This window comes from Monodon monoceros, unplaced genomic scaffold, assembly GCF_005190385.1.
Source record: "Monodon monoceros isolate NGI ecotype Baffin Bay Population unplaced genomic scaffold, NGI_Narwhal_1 Super_Scaffold_5, whole genome shotgun sequence".
Classification (NCBI taxonomy): Eukaryota; Metazoa; Chordata; class Mammalia; order Artiodactyla; family Monodontidae; genus Monodon; species Monodon monoceros.
Genome location: NW_021703782.1, coordinates 102943670 through 102969034, shown reverse-complemented (window position 1 = coordinate 102969034; position 25365 = coordinate 102943670). Strand labels below are relative to the sequence as shown.

At 48.4% G+C, this 25365-nt stretch overlaps 2 protein-coding genes and 1 non-coding gene across 3 annotated transcripts in view; 2 read left to right on the top strand and 1 right to left on the bottom strand.

Moving 5' to 3' along the window:
* Positions 1 to 16791, top strand: part of GOLGA1 (golgin A1) — a 52464-nt gene extending 35673 nt beyond the window's left edge. Inside the window, exons 16-23 of the mRNA XM_029202980.1 lie at positions 7770 to 7859; positions 8677 to 8779; positions 8882 to 9048; positions 9385 to 9531; positions 12526 to 12585; positions 13144 to 13314; positions 13841 to 13927; positions 14513 to 16791. Of these exons, the coding sequence (XP_029058813.1) occupies positions 7770 to 7859; positions 8677 to 8779; positions 8882 to 9048; positions 9385 to 9531; positions 12526 to 12585; positions 13144 to 13314; positions 13841 to 13927; positions 14513 to 14593 (906 nt within the window). The 3' untranslated portion in view covers positions 14594 to 16791. The remainder of the gene's footprint in view (positions 1 to 7769; positions 7860 to 8676; positions 8780 to 8881; positions 9049 to 9384; positions 9532 to 12525; positions 12586 to 13143; positions 13315 to 13840; positions 13928 to 14512) is intronic.
* TRNAA-GGC lies at positions 11532 to 11604 on the top strand. Its single transcript has one exon. It is a non-coding gene; the product is annotated as a tRNA-Ala (tRNA).
* Positions 16792 to 17670: 879 nt separating the features above from the next.
* ARPC5L (actin related protein 2/3 complex subunit 5 like) lies at positions 17671 to 25321 on the bottom strand. The gene is made up of 4 exons (XM_029203600.1): positions 25055 to 25321; positions 20756 to 20828; positions 19352 to 19528; positions 17671 to 18230 (listed from the first exon to the last, which is right to left on the bottom strand). Exons 1-4 carry the CDS (start codon positions 25201 to 25203, stop codon positions 18168 to 18170), a joined length of 462 nt encoding a protein of 153 aa, XP_029059433.1. The 5' UTR covers positions 25204 to 25321; the 3' UTR covers positions 17671 to 18167.
* Between the last annotated feature and the right edge of the window lie 44 nt (positions 25322 to 25365).

Genomic DNA, 25365 nt, shown 5'->3' with positions numbered 1-25365 from the left:
AGAAAATATGAACAGACCAATCACAAGTAATGAAATTGTAACTGTGATTAAAAATCTTCCAACAAACAAAAGTCCAGGACCAAATGGCTTCACAGGTGAATTGTATCAAACATTTAGAGAAGAGCTTACACCCATCCTTCTCAAACTCTTCCAAAAAATTGCAGAGGAAGGAGCACTCCCAAACTCATTCTATGAGGCCACCATCACCCTGATACCAAAACCAGACAAAGATACTACAAAATAAGAAAATTACAGACCAATATCACTGATGAACATAGATGCAAAAATCCTCAACAAAATAATAGCAAACAGAAGCCAACAACACGTTAAAAGGATCATACACCATGATCAAGTGGGATTTATCCCAGGGATGCAAGGATTCTTCAATATACGCAAATCAATCAGTGTGATACACCATATTAACAAATTGAAGAATGAAAAACCATATGATCATCTAAATAGATGCAGAAAAAGCTTTTGACAAAATTCAACACCCATCTATGATAAAAACTCTCCAGAAAGTGAGCATAGAGGGAACCTATCTCAACATAATAAAGGCCATATATGACAAACCCACAGCAAACATCATTCTCAATGGTGAAAAACTGAAAGCATTTCCTCTAAGATCAGGAACAAGACAAGGATGTCCACTCTCACCGCTATTATTCAACATAGTTTTGGAAGTCCTAGCCACGGCAATCATAGGAGAAAAAGAAATAAAAGGAATACAAATTGGAAAAGAAGAAGTAAAACTGTCACTGTTTGCAAATGACATGATACTGTACATGTAGAATCCTAAAGTTGACACCAGAAAACTACTAGAGCTAATCAATGAATTTAGTAAAGTAGCAGGATACAAAATTAATGCACAGAAATCTCTTGCATTCCTATACACTAATGATGAAAAATCTGAAAGAGAAATTAAGGAAACACTCCCATTTACCATTGCAACAAAAAGAATAAAATACCTAGGAATAAACCTTCCTAGGGAGACAAAAGACCTGTATGCAGAAAACTATAGGACACTGATGAAAAAAATTAAAGATGATACCAACAGATTGAGAGATATACCATGTTCTTGGATTGGAACAATCAACATTGTAAAAATGACTATACTACCCAAAGCAATCTACAGATTCAATGCAATCCCTATAAAATTACCAATGGCATTTTTTACGGAACTAGAACAAAAAAAATCTTAAAATTTGTATGGAGACCCAAAAGACCCTGAATAGCCAAAGCAGTCTTGAGGGAAAAAAACGGAGCTGGAGGAATCAGACTCCCTGACTTCAGACTATACTACAAAGCTACAGTAATCAAGACAATATGGTACTGGCACAAAAACAGAAACATAGGTCAATGAACAAGATAGAAAGCCCAGAGGTAAACCCATCCACCTATGGTCAACTAATCTATGACAAAGGAGGCAAAGATATACAATGGAGAAAAGACAGTCTCTTCAATAAGTGGTGCTGGGAAAACTGGACAGCTACATGTAAAAGAATGAAATTAGAACACTCCCTAACACCATACACAAAAATAAACTCAAAATGGATTAGAGACCTAAATGTAAAACCGGACACTATAAAACTCTTACAGGAAAACATAGGAAGAACACTCTTTGACATAAATCACAGCAAGATCTTTTTTGATCCACCTCCTAGAGTAACAGAAATAAAAACAAAAATAAACAAATCGGACCTAATGAAACTTAAAAGTTTTTGCACAGCAAAGGAAACCATAAGATGAAAAGACAACCCTCAGAATGGGAGAAAATATTTTCAAACAAATCAACGGACAAAGCATTAATCTCCAAGATATATAAACAGCTCATGCAGCTCAATTTTAAAAAAACAACCCAATCCAAAAGTGGGCAGAACACCTAAATAGACATTTCTCCGAAGAAGACATACAGCTGGCCAAGAAGCACATGAAAAGCTGCTCAACATCACTAATTATTAGAGAAATGCAAATCAAAACTACAATGAGGTATCACCTCACACCAGTTAGAATGGGCATCATCAGAAAATCTACAAACAACAAATACTGGAGAGGGTGTGGAGAAAAGGGAACCCTCTTGCACTGTTGGTGGGAATGTAAATTGATACAGCCACTATGGAGACCAGTATGGACATTCCTTAAAAAACTAAAAATAGAATTACCATATGATCCAGCAGTCCCACTATTGGGCATATACCTAGAGAAAACCACAATTCAAAAAGACACATGCACCCCAATGTTCATTGCAGCACTATTTACAATAGCCAGGTCATGGAAGCAACCTAAATGCCCATTGACCGACGAATGGATAAAGAAGCTGTGGTACATATATACAATGGAATATTACTCAGCCATAAAAAAGGAACGAAACTGGGTCATTTGTTGAGACGTGGATGGATCTAGAGACTGTGATACAGAGTGAAGTAAGTCAGAAAGAGAAAAACAAATATCGTATGTTAACACATATATGTGGAACCTAGAAAAATGGTACAGATGAACCAGTTTGCAGGGCAGAAATTGAGACACAGATGTAGAGAACAAGCGTATGGACACCAAGGGAGGAAAGCCATGGGGGGCGGGGTGCTGTCATGAATTGGGCGATTGGGATTGACATGTATACACTGATGTGTATAAAATTGATGACTAATAAGAACCTGCTGTATAAAAAAATAAATTTAAAAATTAAGAAAAAAGATATATATGGAGGCGAGGGAGGGTGTCAGTGAGATTTGAGCAAAAGGTCTGAATAACGAGAAGGGGACAGCAATGCGATTTTTTGGGGAAGGAATATTCCAGACAGAAGAAATAGCAAAGAGAAACACGCTTATGCAGAAAAAAGCTTGGTTTGTTCAGAGAACAGCACAAAGGCCACTGTAGCTGCCACTCTGTGGGCTGGGGGAGAGCGGTGGATGATAGAAGGTCATTGGGGAAGCAGTTGGAGGTTTTAAGCAGAGGAGTGACGTGAGAAGTTTTGTAGTAAAAGGATTACTCTGGCTGTATGTGGAAAATGTTCTGTAAAGGAGGCAAGTACAGAAGCAGGAAGACCTTTTAGGAAGCTCAGATATTACTGTGCGTACTCCGTTTAAGGATATAAAAGACAAAATTGAACATTTCAGCAGAGATTTGGAAATTATAATAGAAGACAGTAGTTTTGAAAAGGAATCTAATTAGGGTTTCCCTGGTGGCACAGTGGTTAAGAATCCACCTGCCAAGGCAGGGGACACGGGTTCAATCCCTGATCCGGGAAGATCCCACATGCCGAGGAGCAACTAAGCCCGTGCACCACAACTACTGAGCCTGCGCTCTAGAGCCCACAAGCCACAACTACTGAAGCCCATATGCCACAACTGCTGAGCCCACATGCCACAGCTGCTGAATCCTGCACGCCTAGAGCCCATGCTCTGCAACAAGAGAAGCCACCACAATGAGAAGCCCGCACACTGCAACAAAAAACAGCCCCCGCTCGCCACAACTAGAAAAAGCCTGTATGCAGCAGTGAAGACCCAATGCAGCCAAAAATAAATAAAATTTTTTAAAAAAGAAAAGGAATCAAATTAGAATTCCAAAACTGAAAAATGCAGTAGCTGAAAGTAAAAATGCAGATTACAAAAGGTCATGAGGAAACTTTTTTGGGGTAATGGATATTTTCACTATTTTTATTTTGGTGATGGTTTCAGCATAATTCATCAGTTGCATACTTTAAATATGTGCGGCTTATTATTTGCCAATTATACTTCAGTAAAGTTGTTTAAAAAACAATGAATGAAGGCTTCCCTGGTGGCAAAGTGGTTGAGAGTCCGCCTGCCGATGCAGGGGACATGGGTTCGTGCCCCGGTCTGGAAGGATCCCACATGCCGCAGAGCGGCTGGGCCTGTGAGCCATGGCCGCTGAGCCTGCGCGTCCGGAGCCTGTGCTCCGCAACGGGAGAGGCCACAACAGTGAGAGGCCCGCTACCGCAAAAACAAACAAACAAAAAAAAAAAAACAATGAATGAGCTTAACAGCAGATTAGAACTAAAGAGGGAAGTAGTGAAATGGAAGAAAGGTCAGAATAAAATGCAGAAAAGAGAAGATAAAAGACATACAGGGTACTGTGAGATGTTTTATCATGTGTCAGTAGAAGCCCAGAGGAAATGAAAAAGATGAGACAGAAGCAATCATTAAAGAGATAATTGGCTGAGAATTTTTCAAAGTGATGAAAGCTCTCAAGTCACAGGTACAGGTATAAGAATCCTTACAAATCCAAACAGGATAAATTTTACAATGCAGCCACAGCGCTGTAGGAGCACTAAAGAAAGCCAAGAAAACACGAAGAATTAGGCACCAACAGACTTGCACTAAAGTAAGTACTAAAGAGCATCTTTCAGATGAAGGAAAATTCTAGATGGAAGTACGGAAGATGTAGAGGGAAGAATAGAGGGCAGTGATTATTGCAAGTATGTGCACAAGAAGAAACAGAAAATCTGCCCCACAGCATGTGATTCACGGTCCAGTCAGGAGAGAGGAACTACCCCAGTTATTTGAGAATTTGTGTTCTAATGTAAAGTTTTTAATCCAGCACTGAAACAGTTAAAAGATAGTAGCAACTGCAGGACACAGCTTCCAACCCTAGGACTCAGGGAACAAAGTGAAGATGTTGGAATTATTTAGGAATTAAGAAGAGGAGCCCCACAGATTTGAAACTCAGACCTGTGAGGAGGGGGCTCTGTACAGTTGGTGCTGGTGTGTTTGTTGGGGGATAGGGCAGTAAAAGAATTCAGCCGCAAGTGTGGGGAAGACTGCAGAGTGGATGCAGCTGCTGCTTTGGGAAGAAATTGCAGCTGCCAGGGCCAAGCAGCATTGCTCACAGAAACTGGAAGCTGACGGAAAGGAGCAAGTCTTTCTCCCTCCTCCTGCCTTCCAGTCTCCCTGGAGCTCCCCCTTTTGGCAGAGATGAGTATGTATATGAATATGGAGCCCGACCTGGAGAAATAGAGTTTTCAGATTCCCAGGCACAGCATCACAAAGCAGAATATGAAAGGGTGGGTCTGGGCTGAGGCAATAACTTAGAAACCAGCACACACAGGCTATTTAGAAGTGTGGTTAATTTTCAAATGTTTGAGTGAGTTTTCTCGATATCTTGGATTTCTAGTTTAATACCATTATAGTCAGATAATATTCTAAATGATTTCAGTTCTTTGATATTTATTTAGACTTGTTTTATGACCCAACCTATAGTGTATCTTGGTAAATATTTCAGTGCACTTGAAAAGAATATATATTCTGCTAGTAGGGAGAGCGTTCTATAAATGCTAATTAGATGAAGTTCATTAATAGTATTGTTCAAATCTTCTGTGGGTCTTCTGTTTTTTGTTTTTTTTCTTTTTTGGTATATTCCATCGCTTACTGAGAGGGGTGCTAGGTCTTCAGCTGTAATCATGGATTTGTCTCTTTCTCTCTTTAGTTCTGTCAGTCTTCTGGTATTTTGAAGCGCTATTTTTAGATGCACACTTTTTGTTTGTTTGTTTGGATCCATGTTTTTCAAAACAGCCCTCTGGGGAAATCATTCCCAGGTGCAGAGGGCTGTGCTCATGGGTAGCCTGCTGGCTTCTGCAGTGAACCTGAGCTATGCCGATCAGTCTCAAATCCTGGATCGTGTGTGGCTCTGTGGCAGTAGCTGAGACTCTACAACCACGTATACTCAGTTCTGGGTGTCACCCTGGCCCCTCACTAGCTGATGCTTGAGGGAATCCAGTGTCCTTTTTTCAAACTGAAGATGATAACCCTTGACCTCAAGAGGTTTACCCGGGGGATCAAGCATGACCATGGATGAAAAGTACCAAGTACAGTTCCTGGCATGCTTCCTGCCTTCTCGCTCACAGCCTGCCTGCTGTCCTCTTAAGACATTATCAGCAGTCATAGCGTCTCTTCTAAACTTCCCCAGAAAAGGCTCCTGTGGAGGCATGACATTCCTGTCACCTGGCCCACCTGGGCTTGCAGGGCCAGGGTTTCATAGCTCCACTCAGCCTGAGATCTCTTGCTCCTTCTCCTGTACCAACAGAGCTTCTCCCGATGAAGGGGATTGTCTGGGCTAGTTCGAGGTCTCACTGTCAGCCTCTTGAGTTCTTGCACCAATTTTCCTTGTCTGCTAGAGGTGGACTCACGGAATGTCAATTCTGACAGCTCCCCAGCAGGAACCAGAATGGCACTGGCCATGAGGCTGACGTCTCCATCCATTAACCCACCTGGACTGGTGTAAGTGGAAAAGGAGATATCGTAGGAGGAGTTGAATAGTTCACTGAACCAGAAAGACTTGTCCAACTGGAACCTGGGGCCTCAGATCTCTTCTCTGCTTGTGTCTTGCTGTCTCTTGCCCTGTCAGCCACCCAACTCATCCTTGCTTTTCTCGATGATGTAGACTGTGTCCTAGAGGTTGGGAGGACATCACCTCAGCAGCTCCAAGCTGGTATCATTCCAACTTAGCAACCCCAGGGAAAAGAGGGCATCTCCCTCTCAGCTTCACCATATAAAAAAAGATTCTGATATAAAAAGGGATTTGATTGGTTCATCTTGGGTGACAGAGCCATCCTTTGGACAAATCACGTTGGCCAAGGGGATGATTTACTGTGATTGGCCAGGCCCGAATCACATGCTTATTCTTGTTTTTTTTGTTTGTTTGTTTTGTTTTTGTCCGGTATGCGGGCCTCTCACTGTTGTGGCCTCTCCCGTTGCGGAGCACAGGCTCTGGACGCGCAAGCTCAGTGGCTATGGCTCATGGGCCCAGCCGCTCCATGGCATGTGGGATCTTCCTGGACCAGGGCACGAACCCGTGTCCCCTGCATCGGCAGGCGGACTCTCAACCACTGCGCCACCAAGGAAGCCCACATGCTTATTCTTGTAGCCACAAAATGGGGACATCATTATTGGTAACCCTACCAGAACCATGTAGAATTTTGGGGTGGGAGTGGGGAATAGCAGTGATGAGGCTCTTACCCCCCCACCAAAAGGGGTGATTCTGGGTAGACATAAACAGCAGACATCCCTGACCAGTGTGCAGGCACCTGAGAAGTCATATTATTCATCTGGGGGTTGATCAGCGAGCCCGGCGTCAGCCTCAGGGAAGAGGACTGATGTGATTGTCAGGAGGGAGTCCCTGTGCTCTGGCCGGGGGACGCAGCGGGGCAGCCCTGCTTGTGGTAGAAAAGACTGGTGGTAGAGTGTAGCAGCCAAAGGCTTGGCTCAGCTCAGACTCTGGCTTAAAACGTGGCCATGCCACTTACTAGCTCTAGGACCTCAGGCAATTATTTAACCTCTCAGAGCCTCGGTTTTCTCTCCTGTAATATGGATGATTTTGATGAATTTGTGACATTCCCTGTATTAAAATTCAGTAATTGCTTATCATCATTTCTGTAACCAGATTGCTCCAGTCTGCTACTCCGTTCACGTCAGCCTGGGTCTTCTTGTTCTGTGTTGATTTCATTAGACCACCTCTTTTGAGTCTAGGTCCCCTAGCCTTTGGCCTGAGTACTAGCTGGTGTGTTCATGGGACGACTGACCTTCCACGGTGTGCCTGTTCCCAGAGGTTGGTGGGTTGTCCACAGGAACAATTCTCAGAGGCAAACAGAAGGCAGTGCAGCGAAAGAGTAGCCTGGGAACCTTGGGAAGCAGGAAACACTTTCGTCTGGCCCTGCAAGACGGCCCTCCCTCTGTGGGCGTCACGTGAAGTGTGCAGCTAAAAAAAGGTGAACTGAGGTTCTGGACTCAATCTCCTACCCATTTTCCGGATTGTAGGAAGAATGGAGCCAAAGAGAAATTGTGAGTGTGGCAATGGCTCAAGCCCTGGAGGAGGTGCGGAAGCAAAGGGAAGAGTTCCAGCAACAGGTAGGCCCCCTGTGATGCCTCCATCTCAGTCCCAGGCAGGACCAACCTACCTCCTGGTCTGTCCAGGGCAGGGGGTGGACACAGGTCTCAGGAGTGTCGTCAGCTGCTTGATTCCCCTGATGTCTCTAGGAAGATGGGAGAAAGATGTTAGAAAGAAACCCTCACCCCGTAGGATGGCCTTTTAAAATTTCGATAGTTAATGTGATAAACATCACCTGGGGAAAAGTCCAGAACCAGGTACTACTGGGCTCTAATTCTGTGAGGTGGGCCACCACCGGCCGCAGGCCCCAGAGACCACATACAGTTGAGCTCTCAGCAGCAAGGGTGGGAAAAGCCTTCCTTTGAGGACAGACTCAAGAGTCAGGCCCCAGATCTAGGTAACTGGCTCTAGGTCTTTGTTCGGTCCTTAACAGATCTGTCTGAGTTGCCTCTGAAAAGACCCTATGATAATCATACCTTCAAGAATATGATAATGAGGTCATTTGTATCAAATGCTGGGCACGTCACAGGCCCTCAGGACGTGGAAGTTACGGTTTTGACAGCTTTCGGAAGGCTGGGCAGAAAGGCCATGTCTCTGGTAGGCCCACTACAGGCCAGAGGGGCAGTGAGGGTGATTGCCCCTGTGCAGGGCCCCTGCCGAGGAGAACTGATTTGTGCATGTTTATAGGAGCAGAGGTTAGCTTGGGGAATGTTCTAGGCTGTGGCCTTCAGGGAGGGAAGGGATTCGTGGAGGACCCTGGTAGTGGAAAAGTGGAGACTCCTTTAGGGAAGATGGGATTATTGCTACCAACCTTCTCTCTTGGTTTTTCTCTCCGAGGCTGCTAACCTGATCGCCATAGGAGGTGAGAAGGAGCAGAGTCTGCAGGAAAAAACTGAAGTGATTCTCCAGAAAGAGCAAGAGATTCTCCAGCTGAAGAAAGGTGAGGAGTCTGCCAAGGCTGAGCCTTTTCACCTGTTCTTGCCCGGACCCCTGCCTGGAGGTGGCCCAGTCACCGCGCTCACCTCCCCTCTGCCCGGCCTAGGTCACGACTCCGCCCTGCTGCAGATGCGCCAGCTGCAGAGTGAGCTGGAGGCCCTGAGGGGCCTGAGGGCCGAGCAGTCGGAGGAGGCTGCCGACGACGCGCGGGAGGGCCCGCTGAGGCTGCGGAGCCGGGAGCAGGGCGTGGTGCTCTCAGTCAGCGAGCCTCATGTGAGTCCCGCCTGAGCCGCCTCCCTGTGCCTCAGCTTCCTCTCCAACGGGGGGCGCCTCGCCACGAGGGGTTGTGCGTGTTGAGGAGCCCATCTGACGTGATGACACCTGTCAGTGTTCAGGTGTTGAAGCCCTTCCTTCCCAGCAGGCTCCTTGCATGGAGAGTTAATTGTCCCCCCAGCAGGCTCTGTGACGGGGTTGCCATAGTTTAAGTCTGGTTCCTGGCTAGCTGCCTGGTGGAGCACATCAGTTGTCACCTTTGGAATGAGTCTGGCCCCCTTCCCTAGGGATCTGTGGCTTAGCTTGACCATGTCCTGTGCTGCCACCACCCTGTAGGTGACCTCGAGGGCCGGGCAGGACCCCACGTACCAGCTTCCGGCTGCAGAGGGGATACCAAATGGTGAGATGGGGACCGCCATGGATCTAGGGCAGCTACAGAAGGAAAAACAGGACTTGGAGCAGCAACTTCTAGAGAAAAATAAGGTGAGGACGCTCTTTACCTCAGCTATTTATGTCCCTTTCCCTGTCCTTGTGCCTAAAACCATCCAGTCCGTTCTTCAAGAGTTGTGCTGATGCCCCTGGGCCCCTCTTGGGGGAGGTGTTACCTCTTCCATCACAAGGGCTTCTTCCTGGTTCTCCTCTTCTGCTTACCTCCTGCACTGCCCTCTTCCTTTCACACTCGCTCAGTCTCCTCCCAGACCCCCCACCTGAGATGGTATCTGGAGTATTAGAGCTGGAACAGTGGCAGGTCTCAGTGTCCCCAGCCCCCTCTGCCATCGCCAGCTAGGTCCTATGACCAGTCACCTTACCTCTGCACTTTTTTCTACAGCTGTGAAATGAGAGCAGTGATACCTGCCTTTCAGTGGTTTTGTGAGGGGGAGGTTGGGGGATGAAATGAAACTGTTTGTTAGCTTCCTGTAAACTTTCTGGTATTTGATAGAGGCTTAATAAATGTCATGATTCCACCCACCCTGCCTGGCCTCTGCACCTGTAAATGCAGGGTCTCGTTTGAGCCTCATTTTTAAAATGTCCTGTGAAGTTAAATGTGTTTGGCTAGTCAGTGCTCTGGCCTGAAATTCCGCCCCCAAATTGTGTGATTACTCTTCAACAAAGGAGAAAGGTGGTCATTCTTTATCTCCCCCACCCCCGCCTGTCTCCCCCTTTCACTCACACACACACACACACACACACACACACACACACACACACACACACACACAGGCTCTTAATCTCTTATCATGAAATATAAAATATAGAAGAGTGCACACTGTGTGTCCCTGGGTACAGCCCTCGGACAGCTTCTCCAAATTGCACTCACATCCTTGGCGATCTCCCCCATCCTGTGTGCTGCTGGCACCACATCCATACCTTGAATCCAGACGGCTCCTGTGAAGTGTAGACTCCTGTATCTACCCTATTTCTCTATGTCAGTGTCTGAAAGGCCCCTGAAATTTACAACATCCAGAAGCAGACTTCAGACTGACCACGCTCTCTAGCATCTACTGCCATCTTTCCTGTCTCAGTAAATGGCAAAAACCTTGGAGTCATCCTTGTCCCCTTTGTTTCTTTCACAAGCAACATCCAAATCATTAAGGAATCCATTTGGCTCTCCCTTCAAACTGTACGCGCAATGAGCTGCTTCTCATCCCTGCCACTGCTACCACCCGAGACCAGGTGACCATCCTATCTTCCCTAGAGGATGGTGTTGGGCTTCTAATTGGTTTCCCTGTCACTTGTCTGTTCCGGCCCTCTGATGACTCTCTGTCCCCATAAAAGCCAAAGTCCTTGCAGTGGCCCACAAACCCTTTGTGGTCTGGCTCCTTACTGCCCCCCTCCCCGTACCCTCTGCTCTCCCCCAGCATTCCCTCTCAGCCACAGTGGCCTTGCCTTTCTGTGAATATCAAGCACCCTCCCGCCTCAGGGCCTTTGCACTTGCTGAGCCTTCTGTCTGGAAGATCCTTTCCCCAATTACCCTCACTTCCTTTATGGTGTCATTTTGTCAGTGAGGCCATCCTGCTACCCTGCCAGCCCTCACCAACAGAACTCCCGGTCCCCTCACCTTGCTTTTTTTTCTCCAGGCCTCTTAATACCTTCTGATACACTGTATATTTGCTTATTGACACTGTTCTCTCTTGAGGGCAGACATTTTTTCTTTTTTTTTTTTTTCCTGCTGTTTCCGCAGCCTCTAGGCCGGTGTAGAGACTCGGTATTCATTGGATAAGTTAATGAATGAGTCAAAACCTAGAAAATCAAGTAACATAAACTAGCAAATGTACTTTTGGGGGAATGCCCAGCTTCACAGTCAAGCAGAGAATACAGACTGGAACGAAACATTACCATTTTGTCAGTGGGGTGTTGCAGGCAGTGTGACAGGAGCTGGAGGCGCTTTCCCAGCCGTCTCATCCCCAGGGGGCCTTGGCCATACTGCTCTTGAGACGACGAAGCTTATTACAGCTTTGTTTGAAAATGGAGGCTCAGGGAGTTCCCTGGTGGTCCAGTGGTTAGGACTTGGCGCTGGCACTGACATGGCCCCGGGTTCAATCCCCGGTCGGGGAACTCAGATCCCACAAGCCATGCAATGTGGCCAAAAAAAAGGTAACTCAGCTACACAAGAAGATATGGGGCATCCCCTAGAGTTACTGTCACATTAAAAGTTATAATTAGCAAAACTATAAAGCTGTGGAAACTCTGATAAATGAAAACTACTATTCAAAATTCTAGCTACTCAGTGCAAGAATGGTGACGTGGACTAGAAGTCCACAGGAAAAACTCATTTTGATATAGTTGTGAGATTTTGGAGAAATTTTTTATTTAAAATTTTTTCCCTGTAATGTCGATGACACATTAAATTTTTTCATTGGGAAAACAGAGTTCAGCCTTTCGGGTGGTTAATGGAATGTGTAATAAATTATATTTAAGGCCCATAATACTAATAAGCTCACTAAAAATAAATAAGGAAAATAAAGACATAAAACCCATTGTTGTTGGGTTGTGCCGAAAAACCACGATCTTTAATACTGTTCAAAATAAGTGTTAAAAATTATTATGGTATTTCAGGAGATCAATGGTGATGATAAGAATCATAAATTTTGGCCCAGGTATCCTACTTGGGGATGATAGCACATAAATATCATTCTGAAGGGCAGAATATACTGTGCAGAGGCGTTTCTAGCTACGCTGCCTGTGGAGGCGAGCACCAGAAGCAGTCCTAAGGCCCCAGGCCGGGAGGGGTGGGACGGCACCGCGGCAGCGGCGGGGCCAGGAGAGCAGGGCTGTGCACAGCCTCAGCACGTGGGGGAAGGAGGCCGAGGCAGCAGGTGTGGCAGTGCAAGCTCCTCAGGAGACGAAGCAGGGGCTTCTAACAGGTGTATGGGGACCCAAGGGGTTGTCTGTCTGCTCTGTGGTCCTTTGCACTTCAAAGATGGTAAAACGTGCGTTTAATGAATGGCCTTTTGTGGGGGTGGGGCTTTGCCTCAGACCATAAAGCAGATGCAGCAGAGGATGCTGGAACTCAAGAAGACGCTGCAGAAGGAGCTGGTGAGTGGCCCCCTTCTCCCCGCTGCCCATGCCCTCCTGCCTCTGTGCTCCTCCTGCCTGATGACGCTCCCCCCCCAGGGGACTGCAAGAGGTCTCTGAGAAGTCAGGCTGGTGGGACAGTGGCCCTGCCACCTTGAACGTGCTCCTGGAAAGTGGCTCTGTGACCCCCGGCACGAACCCTCTTTCTCTGAGCCTGTGTGTTGTCTGAGAGGTCAGTGAGGTGACGTATGGCCGTGTGTGAATGGCAGAGGCCAGGCCCAGACGTGGGAGAGCGGCGCCTCTGCCCTGGCTGGGTGCTCACTGCCCCAGGAGACGAGTCCTGATGCGGGTAAAGGAAGTGGCTGAACTTCCCCACATACCTCTCTCCCTCCTCAGCCAGCACCCTGCCTTCTTCAGGTGTTGGTGCTTCCTTCGCAGGTGGGGCCCTTTTCGCCCTACTCTGTGCAGGGTGTGGCAGAGAACTGCAGGTGATCACAGCCAGGGCCAAGTGAATCTCCCCTGTGATTTTCGAACCTGTCTTGAAGGGTTCAATGTAGCATCCTTCCATTGGTTTTTCAGAAAATCAGACCCGATAACGAGCTTTTTGAAGTCCGGGAGAAGCCTGGGCCTGAAATGACAAACATGGCCCCTTCTGTCACGAATAATGCTGACCTGACTGATGCCCGCGAGATCAACTTTGAGTACCTCAAACATGTGGTTTTAAAATTCATGTCCTGTCGCGAATCTGAGGTAAAAGGCTTTTGAGTTGCCCTTTGGGTACTGAATTCCACCCCAGGGCCTGGTTCATTTGTCCGCGCCCTGCCTGGCTTCCCACCAAATCCATTTCTTTCTTCCTGTCCCCCATTCCGCTTTGACCACCAACGTGAGCACTCAGTCATTTCTCCAGCGGGCACTGACCTGCTGGTTGAGCAGCAAGCAGGGGGCACCGAGTAGGGAACTGGCTTCTGGGAGGAGATGTGGGTCGGATGCTAAGGCCAGAGTCCAGGGAACTGAATCCGCCCAGCAGTCCTGCCTCCTGCCGAAGAGCAGGTGGCTGCAGTGGTCGTCCTGGTGGTCTCGCCAGTCCCCGAAGTAAAAGGTGGGGGAGGAAAAGAACCAGCAGACCTCAGAATGCCCACCTCCACCCTCTGCGTGGTCCTTGCTGACCAAGCTCGGAGCGCACAGGAGGAGCAGGACCAGGAGATGCTGCCATGTAGCCCCCTGACCGCCTGATAACTGACCGAGGCCCATGGCAGCAAGATTTGCTTTGTTTCAGGCTTTTCATCTTATAAAAGCTGTGTCAGTGTTGCTGAACTTTTCACAAGAGGAGGAGAACATGCTCAGAGAAACCCTGGAGTATAAGGTAGGGTTTCCTGGTCTGCTGTCCGCCTCCCAAAAAATGTAGTCAGTCATCCCAGCCCTGGCAGGTGAGACCAGCCCACAGCTGCATCATTAGCTTGGAAGGTGCTTTTGGTTGATGAACTGGACTCGGGTAGTATTTACCGAGGACATGCTTTGTGCCCACAGGTCTCTGCTGTACTTGACTAACAGGGCCTTGTGTTCTTCTCCAGAGCACTTTCATTGGTATCACCTCATCAACAGCCCCAGGTCTGGCCAGCACCCAGACTTTGTTAAAAAATGAAAAATATTCAAAAAGTACCTGCGTAAATGCTATAATAGAAAACATTTTAAGGAAATGTTACCTAAATTCCACTCCCTTGTTCCTGTCACCTCAGGTTTTGCTCCTGTCTCCCTCCCATCTTTAGAATGGGCCTTGCAGCCCTGCACACTGGTTACCAGAACCATCGTCTTCACTGCTCTGCTCACAGCCAGAGTCCGGGTGTGTGGAGGGCAGGGGTGGCGGCCCACGGCTGGGGAGGGGCTCTTTCAGCTGCTTCGTACCTAGTCCTGATTCTCATCTCAGGAGCTTTTCCTGTTTCAAACCCAGATGTCGTGGTTTGGGTCCAAGCCAGCTCCCAAGGGCAGCATCCGGCCATCCATCTCCAACCCTCGGATACCATGGTCCTAGGCGGCACCACCCAAGGATGAACCTCCAAGGGCTGACACTTTTTCTGTGAAAAGAACACTGACACACCAGTCTGGGTGGGTTTTTAATCACTGTAACTGCAGTATTTTGTACAAGCATCTGAACATTGTTTACAAGACTTAAGGCCCACTCCTGCAGACTGATAAGAACCTCAGGAGGTAGCTGATCCTGTTGTTCTGGTCACCAGAGGGTTCTGGCACCACCCACATTTCCACAGTGCTGCTAAAATCCCAGCTCTGGCCAGCACCCATCTGCCCCTGAATCCTCTTTCAAGGTGAGCACTTAAAGCTGAAGCCCTCAGCATGTGTCAGAGAGGAGGCGGCTGATCTACCGTGTGGTGATGACACTGGACATAGACAGCCCTTCAAGATGGTGCCCAGCAGCCCAGACCCACCTAGTTCTGCCACGAAGAGCCAACTCAGTGAGGCCGGCCTTTAAAAACTCCCTTTCCCTTTCAGTATGTTTGGGTTCAGATGAGTTAGAAGCAGCTTTTTAACCCTTTCTCCCAAGGAAACATTATTTCACGTCGTTTCCCAGACCACCGAGAACTTTAGTTGTGTCCGTCTTTAAGGTACTCTGGGGCCAGTGTGGATTAATGAATATGCACCTTTCTGACAGTATCTCATTTTACTGAAGAAAACTAGCAAATGTATAAAAAGATCCTTAGTACCAAATACACTCAATTGCCTTTTTAATGAATGTACTTGTCTTGGATAGGTTGCTGGTAAACCATTTTAAACTATTTTTTATAGCTAAAGTTCCTTGCTATTATAAACGTGTCTTCTGTATTATAAAATCCATTTAACTGGTGTTCTTAAAGGAAAATCAGAGCATCAAGAGGAAATTATTTCTAAGATTGGGAGCCCTGTCCCTTTGTAATGTCACTAGCATTCTTTGGCATCTGCTTCCCTCTGAAGCAGTGGTGGTGTTTCATTTGTTTAGCTCTTAATTCTGTGTTGTAACACTGAGCAAATGCTAATCACATTTTCTACTGCTAAGGACAGTCTGCTGTATTCAAAGGAAGCAGCAGCTGTCCCTCTCCCCAGGCTTGACCAAAACGTTGGAGGGTGGACTGCCTTGTAAGTGGAGCCACTGTCTCTCCCTGTCTGTCACCCTACCCCCAAATATTTAAGATGACACTACATTCATGTATGGCAACCAGGCAGCCCCCAGCTGGCTGCAGTACTTGATAGCATGCAAATGGCTCTGGAACTGACTGATAAAAACGTGTATTAGTTATCATTATAAAGAAAAGGGAATGTGCTTGCCCTGGATAAGGCACACTATCAAATCTAAAGGGAAACCATATATTGAGTTATAGTTTGATGAAAGTTTTATTGGTTAAATAAAAAACTGAATAACTGGAGCTCCTAAATTTATCATCAGTTATCCAATGATGTAAAGTTATGTTTCTCAACTATGTTTAGGGTTAAAATAAAGTATGTCTCACAGGAAAACAAGGATTTGCAATTAACATAAGACAGTTCCGTGGACCTAGAAGTACCAAGCAAGGGCAGCATCACCCTCGTCCCCACTTGGGCTCTCTGCCATCCAAGTGACCCATTCTCCGGTTACCTACCTCCTCCTATGGCTCCCCCTGCAGATGTCTCACCTGTGTTTAGAATGCTGTTTTCCATATATCTGGTGGGGACACAAAACAGGAGTCCCTTCTGTTCCATAATTTTGATGAATAGGAGGTAGCTCTTCCAGGAAAGAGTCCCTAAGATTGGGTAGTTCAGGGCTTGCTAGAGGCGACTACCACACAGCCGTGGGAGCCCCGCCCGACTCCCCAGTGGCTTCTCCAGCCCTCGAGCTGGTCTCACCCACCACCCACGTTCGCCGGCCATTTTAGGCGTCGTTGGTTGTGGGGCCCCTCACTAAGTCTGTACTTGCACAGGGAGGATTCATTCTAATCAGGCTTTCCTCCTGCATGTTGAATTTCCTTCAGCTTTAAGAAGAGTGGAGTAAATGTTCTAAGTGATTTGATGCACTTTTACTTGTATAAAAAGTTCTGTGATAGAGACAGTATATATAGTCCTTTATATGAGCATTGGATCTTGATCTCACCCTCCATGTTGTACACAGGGAGATTGTATTATCTAAAACTGCTGTAGAAAATTCACTTGTGGTGCAATACACTTTTTGATTAAAGCTCTTCAATCCAGAGGCAGTGGATTTAATTGGTATAGTTTGGTGTATTTCTTTAACTTGTTAAATTTAGTACATTGTGTCTCACATTTAAAACTCCCAAGGCCAAGTTCAAGGCCTGTAGAACACTAGTCTTCCAGGAAGCACCTCCCCAGATTAGGTTTAGGTGAATAAACATTACATGTAATTTAATGAAGCCAGCAGCCCAGTCCTACCTCCCAGGAAGGGTGGGGTTCTGCAGAGGAGTTGGGAGGATTGTCACTTTGGTCAACCTCCATCTCCAAGGCCCACATGACTGGAAAGAGCTTCAGGGACATGAACGGGGTCCCTGCCTTTAGCAAACAGCAGTTACATGTGCCAAAAGGGAAAGAAAAGCATCTCTGCTCTTCAGAGAGGCCCCACTGTTAGTGGTTACAGGGAACAAAATGTTCCTTTTATATCTATAGGCTGATTGCTACCTGTTTCTGGCTCTTAACCCTTTAAAGAAAACAACATCACAGTGTTCCTGCCGAACAGCCGAACCCAGCGTCAGGAGGTGGTGACTGGGCCCGTCTAAGCCTGCTCCCAAAAGACTCCAAGTGCAGTCACACAAACTGAAGACTTTTAAAGCTTAGGTCAATTATTGAATGTTTGGCACTTTATTAAATAAGCTCCAAAACTACACACAAATGAAAGAAGTAAAAACAATAAATAGTTAGTTATTCAGCAAAACAGCTCTCTGTAGCAGCCAGCAGCACTGCAGCCCAGGCCTGAGGTACTGCTGTGGCAGGAGGGCTGGAATGCCACGCTCGCTCCCATGGCTCGGTGGGGACACACGTCTACCCCCTCCATTCCAGTTTCCAGAACAGGCGACCTCTCATTCATTACCATCCATTACCCATTTCTTTTATATACATGAAACACACTGCAGAGTATATACTAATAAGCCAAGAGCTTTATTGATGCAGCAGGCACTTTACAATGAACCCAAGAGAGCCCGCCTTCTTTGGGAGGTCGGGATGTCTGTACAAACCCTTGGGGGTTTTCCACTTCAACAAAAACCAAGCTCTCCCTTTTTTACCACACCCCTTGAATCTGCACCTGCCCAAGTCATCCTTCCCCGCTTTTACACAGGCAGTGCACAGAGGTACACCTGACCAATGCGGGCCAGCCACTCTGGTAGACAGTCACAATGTCAGTTCTGCATTACTTGTGGACAAAGGCATAGACTATCAGATCCTGCAAAGGATTTAGGAAACAGTAAGACGATTTCTCCCTCCACCTTGAAAATAAAATACACTTTAGCGGATGCATGTCCTGAAATAGTTTACTTGGGAGTTCTGAGGAAGATGGTCCATTGTCAATCCCTTCTTCAACAGCCTGTGCATCCAAAATTCTTCTCAAGGTAACATGAGTCTTTTTTTTTTTTTTAAACAGTCTTTCTTGCTGTAAGAACTCTTATAATGGAGCCTAGTCCTCCTACGGCTAATGCCTGTAGGGGCAGGAAAAGAAAAGGTGTCAGTTGAGATTTGGTTGGACAAGGGGAGCCTAGCTTGCCAGGGAAGATGGGACCATGCGCTCCTGACCATGTCATAGACCTTCTGAAAAAGGATTCCCACGAGAGCACGGTTAAGAGGTGCCAACAGGGTCCACATTCAGGGGATGGAGCCCTGTCCTGGAACAAAGGGTTCCCAAGAGCTGCTAGCTCTTGAGGCAGGAGAATTGGGCTTGAGAACATTGTTACCAAGCTCACACAGAGACCCCCAGTTTCCCTTTGACAAGCTCATCATGTCCCAGCCTACAGGCACAGCCGTAGGCACTTAAACAAACACTGGCCCATTAGAGCTGAAACATCAACAGGGCTGAGCACCCAGTTGCCTTAAAGGGACCAGAGAGCCTGGCCTCCATACCACTCAGTTCCCCTGAGCCCCACGACCACCTCCACCCACTAAGCCTAGGAGCTCACCTTCTGGCAGAGCACACCCACCGGCAGGACCAAAGGCCACAGCCCAGCCCCAGGCTGCCCAAGCGACCGATCCCTCAGTAAGGGCCACTCCCTTAAAACTCAACAGAGCCTTTCAGGAAGGACACAGGCTTGATGAAAGGCCCTGCTCTTATACTGACCCAAGCAAAGGACAGGCTTTTCATGCTTCAGGTGGATGAAGGCCCTGTTAAAGACACTGCCAAGGTATCTGCCACTGCCCCCTTGGGCCTGGTGAGGCTGAGGCTGGAGCAGGAAGCCCTCAGAGCTAATGGGAGGGCTCAGCCTGAATCTAAGACCCACAACCACCACCTCCACAAGCCCAAAGAAAGTATTACAAAGTCCCAGCCACCAGCAAGCCTGCCTCTACCTTACCACGCCAAGTCACCTGCCCCCATGCCTGCCCAGCACAAACCAGCAGCTAAAGCAACGGCGATTACCAGAGACGGCAGATCCCTACCAGGTGCTTCCTTGGGAGAGGTTAAGTGCTCAGATGTCCCAGGTTGCTTAAGGCATGGCCCCTTATTCTCACATGCCTATCAGACTGTCCTTTGTTTGTTTGGGATGGCCTGGCCTGCTGATTTGAACCCTGGGGTTGGGGTGACTCAGTGGGCTGCCTGATGTTCACATACCTTTTCATGCCACTGGAGTAACACCGCACTGCTATTTTCTGTGGGCTTCTCAAACCCTTTATAAATGTACTTCATAAGCAAGTCAATGCCATTTCTGTCCAGTGACTGCACAGCCTGCTCAATTTCGCTGCTCTTAAAATTTGTAAGCACTTTCAGCACCACGCCCTGGGCCCGTTCCTACAGAGGAAAGAGAAAGGGAGTGAGGCCTAGAGCCATGGCCCAGGCATATCCACATCCTGCACTGCAGGCTCAGAAACACCAAACCAAGTAGTCAGAACTCATTAGAAACACTGCCCAATTTCTAATTCATTTGGAATGCTTAAGTGAAATTCTTTTATTGATTTAAGTTTCAAAGTATCCCAAAGTATTCAAAGCCAGTAATTTATTCCACTTATTTTGGGGGAAATAAGCAGTTTCCTGGGGAGAAGCATCCCTATTTCTGATGACACCAGCAAGGCCTTAAAACTCTACAGGATCATGGGCTTCCCTGGTGGTGCAGTGGTTGAGAGTCCGCCTGCCGATGCAGGGGACACGGGTTCGTGCCCCGCTCCGGGAGGATCCCACATGCCGCGGAGCGGCTGGGCCCGAGAGCCATGGCCACTGAGCCTGCGCGTCCAGAGCCTGTGCTCTGCAACGGGAGAGGCCACAACAGTGAGAGGCCCGCGTACCGCAAAAAAACAAAACAAAATAAAAACAACTCTACAGGATCATAACTGTGGAAACTGAAAAAAAAAAACAGGTCTACTTGGCTGCACCTTCTGTCTGTGTTCACCCTCCATGGAAAAAAGGGGCCATTTTCCTCCGTGTTTGACAGGTGCAGCCATTTATATCAAGATGCCATCAAAAAAAAAAAGTGCCATCACAAGATGGCAAAACCCCAGCTCCAAAGAGACCCCTTTCCCTGGACCAAATTTTAGACAGTCTCAGCGATGAGCTTTTAGACAACGTAACGGATACAGTCTGCACAACCGTATGGTCTCACCTAGTTTTTATGAGGCAGGAAATCATAAAAGCACTGAAAATCCTTATGCAAATAAAGCTTATTCAATAGCTTATAAAAGCATAACCACTGCTAAGTCCCACATGGCAAGCTAATTTATAACTTTGCTCATCAGGAAGGGCTGGGCTGACTTCTCACCCCATGAGGCCTCGGGGAGGAGTGAACGGGGAGGAGTGAACGTTTCTTTGGGGAGCGTTTACTATGAACACTGACAGCTTTGGGTGTTAGGAGCGCCAGGAGGCTTCCGTGGAAACACAGCCCGGTGCCAACTCACTTCCTTGGTAGATACTCACCAATGCAGAGATGAAACAGATGCTGTCCAGAGTCCCAGGGAGCTCACACTGGACAATCACAGCCCTGGTCCCAACACCCACCCAGCAGAGCTGCAGTTCAGCCCCCTTTACCTTCACAGCTTGATTCTTGGTGTTGACGGGAGAGTTCCGCAAGGCTGCATGAAACGCCCGAAGCATGTCCCCTGTGCATCAGCCCCAGTTAAGGATGGCTAGGCTCTAGCATGTTCATGCTTTTATTAACGAACTCATTTCAAAAAGAGCTCAAGAGAGTGGAGTCAAATGGCATCTATCCACATCCACCCGCCTCCCACTGTGGCCTCCCGGTGGGCACAGCCAGTTCAGAGGGTAGCCTACAGGCTCTCCTGAGCCACACGGAGGGTGGGTGGGGCATCTCTGCCAAACCTGCAAACCCCTCCTCTGCCGGCCCCGAAACCTTCCCCTTCAAAGCAAGTTTGGACACGGACTCGCTCCCTCCCGGGAAGGGAGTAGCAAAGCAACCGCCCCCGCAGGGTAACTTGCAGCAAAATCTGACTGAGCTGATTTGCACTTACTTGGCACCCTATCTGCCCTACTGGACCCTCACGACCACCGAGTAAGGTTATCATTTTCATCTTCTCATTCTCAAAAGGGAAGAACAAAGGCACAAATGGAGGTCTCCTAACTCTTAATCCAATGTTTTCTATCAGTTAAACTATTAAAGAAATTAAGATGTGCTAAAACTTTTATCCTCCAAGACCTACCCAAGTCAGTGAGGTCCCAACTGGGGGAAATTTAACAATCTAAAAGAACCTTTTGCCAACAAAATGAATCAATCCTCCCCTCCTTGCTCCCCAAACCTTAGCTGGAGTCCTGACATAATCTTTGCTGAGCTCTGAATAGCCAGTGCTCAAAAGAAAATTACAATCTGGGTTAGGTCCCCAAAGGTGACACCTATTTTAAACTGAATTACATCAGTTGACTTTCATTTCCTCATCTGAAACACTGGCTTCAGCCAAAAAGCTTCAAAAATAGAACAAGAAATGGCTTCCGCCCAATCGGGTCTCTACTCCTGTTCATGCAGGGATACCCATGTGTGAACAGCCAGAACCTCCCAAGCAAAGCCGAGTCCCCGGTCTTCCCTAGTGTGGCCTCCATCTTGACTGAGCTGGGCCCACACACCCAGGGAGCCACCCCTGTGGAGCTCCCTAGCACCCTGCTGGGCTCTGATCCACCTTCCAATCTGAGAGGCAGCCCACTCTCCCACACCCCTGTATCTGTCAGCTTTGGAATTCCTTTTTCCCAGCCTGGTTAGGGCCAGTGTGATTATCAGCCACAGATAATTTCTACCTCAGAACTCTTTTCGAATTTGACATCCCAGAGCAATAGGCAGAGTCCCAGAGGCTTCAGAGGAAACGAAGGCTGGCGCTCGCTCTTCACTAACCAGCACAGTTAGGAAACAAAATATTTCAGAAGATGAATGGGTAAGGGTAGGATAACTAGTCCACAGGGGCAAAAAGAGTCACTGCTTTAGAGTTAATCTCTCTGCAGCACCCCTCTACCAAACATTCACTATAGGTGTTGATAGGTAGGGGGCCTTCAGCAGCTGGGGAGAACTGGGGAGTAGGGAGGGGCATACCATTTATCAAGCTGGCCTCTGTCTCAGCTGGTTTTAGGTCCTTCCAGAGAACAGGCTGTGGAGGCCAAGGAACTGTGCCCAGCCCCTGGTCTCCTCTAGATCAGGGTTTCTCAACCACAGCACTACGACTGACATTTTAGACCAGATGACTGATGTGGGGTCTGTCCTGTGCATGCATGGTACAATATTTAGCAGCATCTCTGGCCTCTACGCACTAGATTCCAGTAGCACTCCCTCCCACCCCCCAAGTTGTGACAAACAAAGTATCTCCAAACATCGACAAATTTCCTCAAAGGGAGGAGACTGCAAAATCATTCAAAACTACTGCTCTGGACAGATCCCCCTCCAGAGGACCAGAAGGTGCCTCAGCAAGGAAGAAAAAGAGCCAATTCTTTAAAATCCCTACAAGATCTCAGATCCTGTGCCCAGGTGTTTTCACATGTCATCACTGCTAACAGTTCTTTGTGACAAGAATCATTATTCTGATTTTAAAGGCAATGAATCTGAGGCTCAGAGAAGGAAAATGATGTGTTCAAGGTCACAAAGCTAAGCTGTCCAGCTGGCCTTCAAACACAAGGATGCCTGACTCCAAAGCCAAGCTCTTTCTACAATCCCCTGCTGCCACTCCACCCACAGGCCCAAGGTGCATGTCCAGGACACTTACTGTATGTCCAGCACTGTGCTAAAGCCTTCTGGTATGTTGTCCAGTGATGGTCCCATGGAACCTATAAGCCCAGCTTGGTTCTCCTCCTTTTAACACAGGAGGATACTGAGGTTCAGAGAGTGTAAGTGACCTATTCAAAGTCACACAGCTATAGAAGACTGAGTTGGGTCTGTGTGGATGCACAGCCCACGCTCTGTTTCATGTGTGTGATCTCCCACCATGACTTGCTTCCCTATACAGTACTAGGACAGGCCCACTCCCTACATCCCCTCACTCCAATCAACCAACCCCTATCCCTACTCCCCTCACCTCTGTTCTAAGACTCCTAGAAGCCCTTTCTATAGTTTAATAATGTAACATAAATCCAAGACCTGGCACATGGTAGGGACTCAGCAAATATTAGCTCCTTCCTCCTTCCTTCCTGGGCCCCACATTTGCCAGGATTTCAGTTCTCATTTGCTAACCTCCCTTTCCCCAATCCCAAGAGGTACACTCTCCATGGTAACAAGGTTTCTGACACTGTCATTAGTGGAGAAACTACCATCCCCTGACGTGCTAAGCCTAGGTCTCCAAGCAGCCTCAAGGAACCTATCATGTGAGGAGCGTATCAAGAGATGACCTTCAACAAGTCTCTGCAGCACCAAGGCCAAGACAGCAGATAACCGGACCTTGCCCTCCCCCTTTGTGGATGGTCTGGGCCACAGGCCTGACGCTGGAGTCCTTTCAGCAATGCCTGCCCATGAGCCAGGTTCTACACCAGACTGCAGAATCACCCTTCCCTCATGGGGGCCCTTCTCATGGCCCCATTTCACCAATGGGGTAAGCAGGGTGACCCTGATGGGGCAGGAAATACAAGTTTGAATCACCACCTTTGAAAACACATTTCTGTTCAAACAAAGAAAGTCTGGAGGTTTTTGTTTCAAAGGCACATTGGAGGAACACTGTAGGACTCCTCCCAAAGGCAGTCTATGGGCTCGACTTCCCAAGCTGAGTCAACTGACTAAACACCCAGAACCTGATTTATATACAGTACAGCATGAGCCTCCAACCCTGCCCTGGCCAGTGCGGGGGAGGGGTAGGCACTTCCTGTAACACCATTTGAATAAAGAAAAATCCTTCCTGTGAGAATAAGTCAGTTTCCTGTGCTCAAACTGCTATGGGACCAAGCAGGCTGTGACAGCCAACTCTATTTTTAATCTTGTTTTCTAAATGCTTGTTTTCTGTGACCACAGAACAGTCATTTCCAGTCGTGGGGCTCTACTTTTACATCTCACTTTATGCTGTTTTTTCTTAGCTCTAAACGACTAGTTTTTTCCACTGCTTCCTGCACAAGAAGCCTATGCGTGGGGGGGGGGGGCAAAACTCACTTGTTGAACGTGGCTGAGACCATCGAGGTCCAAAGCCCAATGAATGGTCATAACTAAGAATAGGTGAGGAAGAGTGGCATTAAGCCGCAGGGTCAGAATGATTCTGGGGTGGGAGGTGCGATCTCAAACCTCAGGGCTGGACTAAGGCTGCAGCCTTGGCTCCCCCCATGGGGCCTTTCTTCCCCGCAGCCATCCACCCACCTATTTTCAGGTGGTGCTGCAATCCGGCCCGAGAAGACTGTGCCTGGGAGCCGCCCTGGCCGCTCAATTACTCAGCGGTGGCTCACCTCGGCGCCTCCCGCCGATCATGCCCGAGTATAGCCCCGTTTCCCGCATGGGAGGGATGGGGTGATCGGGCGCCCAAGGAAGGGCCAGCCTGAGGGCGTGGGGAGGCAAGGGGGAAGAAAGGGGAGAGGTCTCGTTCAAGAGTGAGGGGCCTACGAGCCGGAGGCCCCCTCCGGCACGCTCTTGGGGCCGCCGAGCAGGCCGGCCCACCAGGATCCGGGGGCCGCGTGGGGCCGCGCTTTTGAGGGAGGCTCCGAGGGCTCCGGCCGGGGACAAGGAGAGTGGGGAGGCCGGGTCAGAGGGAAGTGGGGATGCGTGGCCCGAGGAGAGCCAGGTCGGAAGGGAGTCGGGAGACTGACCTGAGGGGTCCGGGCCTGAGAGGAGTGGGGAGGTCGGCCTGAAGGGCCGGAGCCGGGGATGAGGGAAGTGGGAAGGCCGGGCCAAAGGGGAGTCCGGGCCGCCGCGCGGGAGAAGGATATTGCCGCAGGAGCCCGTCCACCTCGCTAGGATCCGGGCCTGGCTCGGCCGCCGCCGCCGCCGCCTCCTCCTGTTCGTCCACGAATTTGTTCTCGTCAAACTCGTCGATGTCCACCCGACGGAAGCGCGAGGACAGCGTGTTCCGGGCCATGGTGGGGGCTCGGCGCCCGCTCAGGCACTTACGCTCCGGGGAAGACCTCCACTCTACTCCGCTCGGAACCTGCTCCGGCTCGGGGGCGGGAAGCTGCCACCCGGCACCTCCTCCACCTCCTCCGCGCGCAGCCGCAGCCGCCCGCCCACTTCCGGCCCATGC